Source organism: Palaemon carinicauda, chromosome 42, assembly GCF_036898095.1.
Source record: "Palaemon carinicauda isolate YSFRI2023 chromosome 42, ASM3689809v2, whole genome shotgun sequence".
In the NCBI taxonomy this organism is placed as follows: Eukaryota; Metazoa; Arthropoda; class Malacostraca; order Decapoda; family Palaemonidae; genus Palaemon; species Palaemon carinicauda.
This window is the reverse complement of record NC_090766.1, coordinates 42,231,599-42,236,338: the sequence shown is the minus strand read 5'-3', so window position 1 is coordinate 42,236,338 and position 4,740 is coordinate 42,231,599. Positions and strand designations below refer to the sequence as shown.

Genomic DNA, 4,740 nt, shown 5'->3' with positions numbered 1-4,740 from the left:
ACTTTGGAAATGGGAATATCTTCTTCAGGAATGGGTACTGTGGGAATAGGAATAATTTCTTCTGGAATGGATACTGTGGGAATGAGAATATCTTCTTCAGGAATGGGTACTGTGGGAATAGGAATAGTTTATTCTAGAATGGGTACTGTGGGAATGGGAATAGCTTCTTCAGGAATGGGTACTGTGAGAATAGCAATACCTTCTTCTGGAATAGGTACTGTGGAAACGGGAATATCTTCTGAAAGAGCTAATAAAGTTCTTTCCCATTCCACGTGGTCAAATAGGAGCTAAAGGTTTCCAGTAACCGTAAGAAATAGTTTATTCTTAGTGCTGTCAGATGTATGATGAAAGCGGAGGATGTGTAAGGAATATGATAAACTATAAATTCGTCATATGTGTAGGAAAAGAGTCCTACTTAGAGAAGGAACTAAACAAAGACTTGTCGGTCTAGTCCTTAAAATATATTTCAACGTTCCTGAGGTAGTAACTCAACAGGTAGAAGGCTTTGACCACAACAACAAATACCGCCGTTTCACGTCCACTGCAGGATAAAGGCCTCAGACATGTCTTCATTCATGTCTGGAGTATAGACAGTTTTCATCATCACGCTGGCCACTGCGGATTGGTGACGGTGGGGGATTTTTTACTGTTTGCTCACAGCAAACCAACCTAGTATGGGTGGCCCTGACTAGGTTGGTTGGCCCTGACTAGTACAGCTTTGGTGATCATTGCACTACGCAAACCTGTTCACCATGTTAAGATACCACCACACAGAAAGGGATATATATATATATATATATATATATATATATATATATGTATATATATATATACACACACACATATATATATATAATATATATATATATATATATATATATATATATATATATATATATATATATATATATATATACATAAATACAGTATATATATTTCCCTCCGAGAAGAGGTAGCTCCTTGAAAATAAGTCCTTCAGGACTACGTTTTGAATATTCATCCTATGACCCTCTCTTCCAACCTTTTTTTTTTACTCTTTTTTTTTATTTATCTATTTTTTCTTTTTTTTGGTCGTCTGGAGGATAAATACCGTTTCAATTACCTTTGGTTTTGCCCGCCAGAGAAAATAGCTTGGGCTTATCTCCTGAAGTTATTTGGTTCGTCTTAGAATTTAGCGTTATTATTCCATTTTTTTTTTTTTTTGCCCACTGAAATATATGTTTTTATTAATGCATAATTGTTTCTTGCTTATAGTTTACCTATTCTTTCATTTATTCGTTGATTTTATTAAGACTCGATTGTTGTTCCATTTTCTTTTTGCTTTTACCCTTGATGGATTTTTAGTCTCGTTCTATATAAGAATTTGGATATGTATATTATCATTATTATTCTTAGTAGTAGTAGTAGTATCATAAGAGAACATCTGAACTTGTGTACACTTAGAGATGAAACATATATAAGAAAAAGTTCTCTTAACTTTGAAAAACCTAATAATCAGAGTAACCTCCTCAACAGCCACAGGTGAAAACAGAAGTCATTTAAACTGTCCTAGACACCCACGAAACGAAATAAAATACCCGGATTTACACCTTTTCACTGTATATATATATGAAATACAATCACCCCTGCAAAAACATTCCCCAAGGCGTCCTCCCATATACGTCAATGGCTATTTCAATATTTTGTTTGCTACATCAACGAACCAGCATCGTTTGATACGAAATACCATTCCAACCAGTTGTTTACCATATAGCTGAGTCAGCAGAATAACCTGGGGATGAGTCTCTCTCTCTCTCTCTCTCTCTCTCTCTCTCTCTCTCTCTCTCTCTCTCTCTCTCTCTCTCTCTCTTAGACGAGATCATAAAAACTCTCTAAATGTTTAAACTAAATCGCTCTACACAAGAGTAAATGGATGGACAAAAATGTCTTTGAGACATCCAAAATCTCTCTCTCTCTCTCTCTCTCTCTCTCTCTCTCTCTCTCTCTCTCTCTCTCTCTCTTATTTTTTTACTATGATAGTGGACTCCATACTATAGAAGAAGTGATAAAAACAAACAACTTTCATGAATACCTGCAATGTTTCAACTCACATAACCCGTAATTTCATAAAACTCTCTCTCTCTCTCTCTCTCTCTCTCTCTCTCTCTCTCTCTCTCTCTCTCTCTCTCTCTCTCTCTCTCTCTCTCTCTCATTTATTGCCATTTTACGCACTGTTTGTCATCTACAATTCAATTCAACTCCCTGTTGCCTTTCAGAGTCTTCTAAACCTTTGATTGTTCCTTATACCCGGATAAGATCTCCGGTTAATTTTATAGTCATTTCTATTGCCCCTTCTTTCCCATACATTATCCAAACGGTCTGTAGTTTGCTCCCTATTTTCTTTAAATTTTAATTGGGCTTCAAATGAATCACGCTTCTGAATGTTGCAACGGGAGCTAGGTCGTCTGCTGGAATGTGCAATGGGTCAAAAGGAGACCTGAAGGAAAGTGGAGTCCCTGCATGAGTGGTTGTGCCTGGAAGCACCTCTTTCATGAGTGTATAATCAGAATGAGGTTTCCTTCAAGTAGATGACAGGCAGAGTACACATAATTACGTGTTGGATTAAACAATCTAATTATCTTAAGATGCCTTGGGAGATGTTATAACTGTTACTGGAACGAACTATAGCTGCATTATGAGATAGTGCGTTTGTCTATTTCATTACAGCAATGGATTTAAAATCTTTACTCAACTGATTATATCCAAGAAGTATATATTTTTATAGAGCAATAGGCAATCTTTCAACTGTAACTCCCAGACTTCCGTAACGGCTTAATTTAAGTAAACGAGTCAGCCATTTCTCAAAGAAAAAAAAAGTGTTGACTAGTAATGAGCATGAGCAAATCTGGGCAAAAGAAAATAAAGATTAATGAAAGCTTAAAAAATTGATTTTTTTAAAAAAATTTCTTACTCAAACAAAGACACTGTTAGCCAAACCAAGTATTGTGTTCTTTACATAAATAGCATTAAAGGTTTAAAGGCCATTCATGAATGGCAGACTCAAGCGACAGTGACAATGTCCTGTCTAACAGGGTAATCCCCTAGACACTGACCATATATACATATGATCAGCTACTAAGCCCCTCTCCACAAAAGCTAGGACCATGGACGACCAGGCAATGGCTGTTGATGACTCAGCATGCAGCCTTATAGGCTCCCCCCAAAACTACAATCCTTATCTCACAAGAATGGTGAGGTTGCAGACACCATAAGAAACTATCGAGCTTGAGGGGTACTCGAACCCCAGTCCGGGATGACTCAAGTGCTTTGAAGCCTATTTGAACAGGGTCCAAAATAGAGACCCTTCACGTTTGACATGATAAAATATAACGAGAGAGAGAGAGAGAGAGAGAGAGAGAGAGAGAGAGAGAGAGAGAGAGAGAGAGAGAGAGAGAGAGAGAGAGAGAGAATCATGTCATCTTACTTTTTATTCAACTATATAAGGAAATAGATTTCCTTCCTCATTTTCTTTGCTGACATGTGTCTCGTTATAGTTTATATATGAAATATCTATTTTAATGTTTTTGCTGTTCTTAAAATACTTTTTATTAATTATTCATTGTTTCTCTTGTAGTTTATTTTGTAATTTCCTTTCCTCACTGGGCTAATTTTTTCCTGTTGGAGCCCTTGAGCTTATAGCATCCTGCTTTTCAATTAGGGTTGTAGCTTAGGTAATAATAACAATAATAATAACAATAATAATAATAATAATAATAATAATAATAATAAATAATTTCAATTTTTTTCATATCTAATTCATCTATCAACTTAGTTTTGCTTTTAATATTTAAACAGCAAGCCATCATAGCACCAAATCACCTCGAAACCTAACTGTCCCCCTAACTCAATCTCCCCAATCTAGATCACATTTACATATTAAGTTAGTAGATGAGTTAGTAGAGTTTACCCAATGATGAATTCGAATCTCGTTTTCGCCGCTCGGAGGAAGGAAGTCGCTCTCCTCCTCCTCCTCCTATAGCATCGAGAGAGACCCTTTGTGGTGCTAACTTAAGAAACAGAGTAACGAGAACCTCTCTGTATGTTGCGTTAACTTACGGCAGTGAAGGAGACGAACCAAACGCCGAGAGACATCGTAAGTCATCTTCAGAATCGGAGGGGAAAGTCCTCCTAGGTTAGGGAGGCTCTGCTCGTGTAATTAACCTGTCAGGGTGTTTCGAAATTAATTAAGAGTGTGCCCACCCCTGCGCGAAATATAGCGGGCCCCGAGTAACAGACGTTGTTGATTAATTAAGAAATCCTCTAGAAAGCAGGAGGTTGGGGGAAATAGGGGGTTAGGGAGAAGTGTAGATGGGGGTGGGGGGGGGGGGGTAGGGAGAGGTAAGGATATTGATGGGGACATGGAATGTATTGGCTATCTTATCTCATATAGACTCGAAAGGTGGATAAATTATCCAATGGTAAGTAATGCTCTTCAAGTCGTATTTATGACTTGTCTGTACAGTTCTACAAGCTAAGAGGTTCAATCTATGCTTTCTGATTGACAGGTTTGACTTGACGCATTCTGTGAATTCAGTAACTTAGAATAAATAATCTCTTCTGTTGAATATAACTGTTTACATATCAGTGTTTAATTGGCCACTCATTGAAGCGTTCTTTCATTAGCTCTAAGTTAGAGTTCTCCAAATTGAGATAGTGAGCATGATCCGAGAATATGATTGATTTTCTCCATATTCGTAAGAC

The 4,740-nt window shown here is 37.1% G+C and overlaps 1 protein-coding gene across 1 annotated transcript in view; it reads right to left on the bottom strand.

Moving 5' to 3' along the window:
* LOC137633125 (microtubule-actin cross-linking factor 1, isoforms 6/7-like) overlaps nucleotides 1–4,141 on the bottom strand; it is a 61,878-nt gene extending 57,737 nt beyond the window's left edge. Inside the window, exons 1-2 of the mRNA XM_068365286.1 lie at nucleotides 4,096–4,141; nucleotides 1–109 (exon numbers count right to left, since the gene is read on the bottom strand). The exon at nucleotides 1–109 is cut by the window's left edge and continues 122 nt beyond it. Coding sequence (XP_068221387.1) covers nucleotides 1–109; nucleotides 4,096–4,141 — 155 coding nt within the window. The remainder of the gene's footprint in view (nucleotides 110–4,095) is intronic.
* Nucleotides 4,142–4,740: the final 599 nt, after the last annotated feature.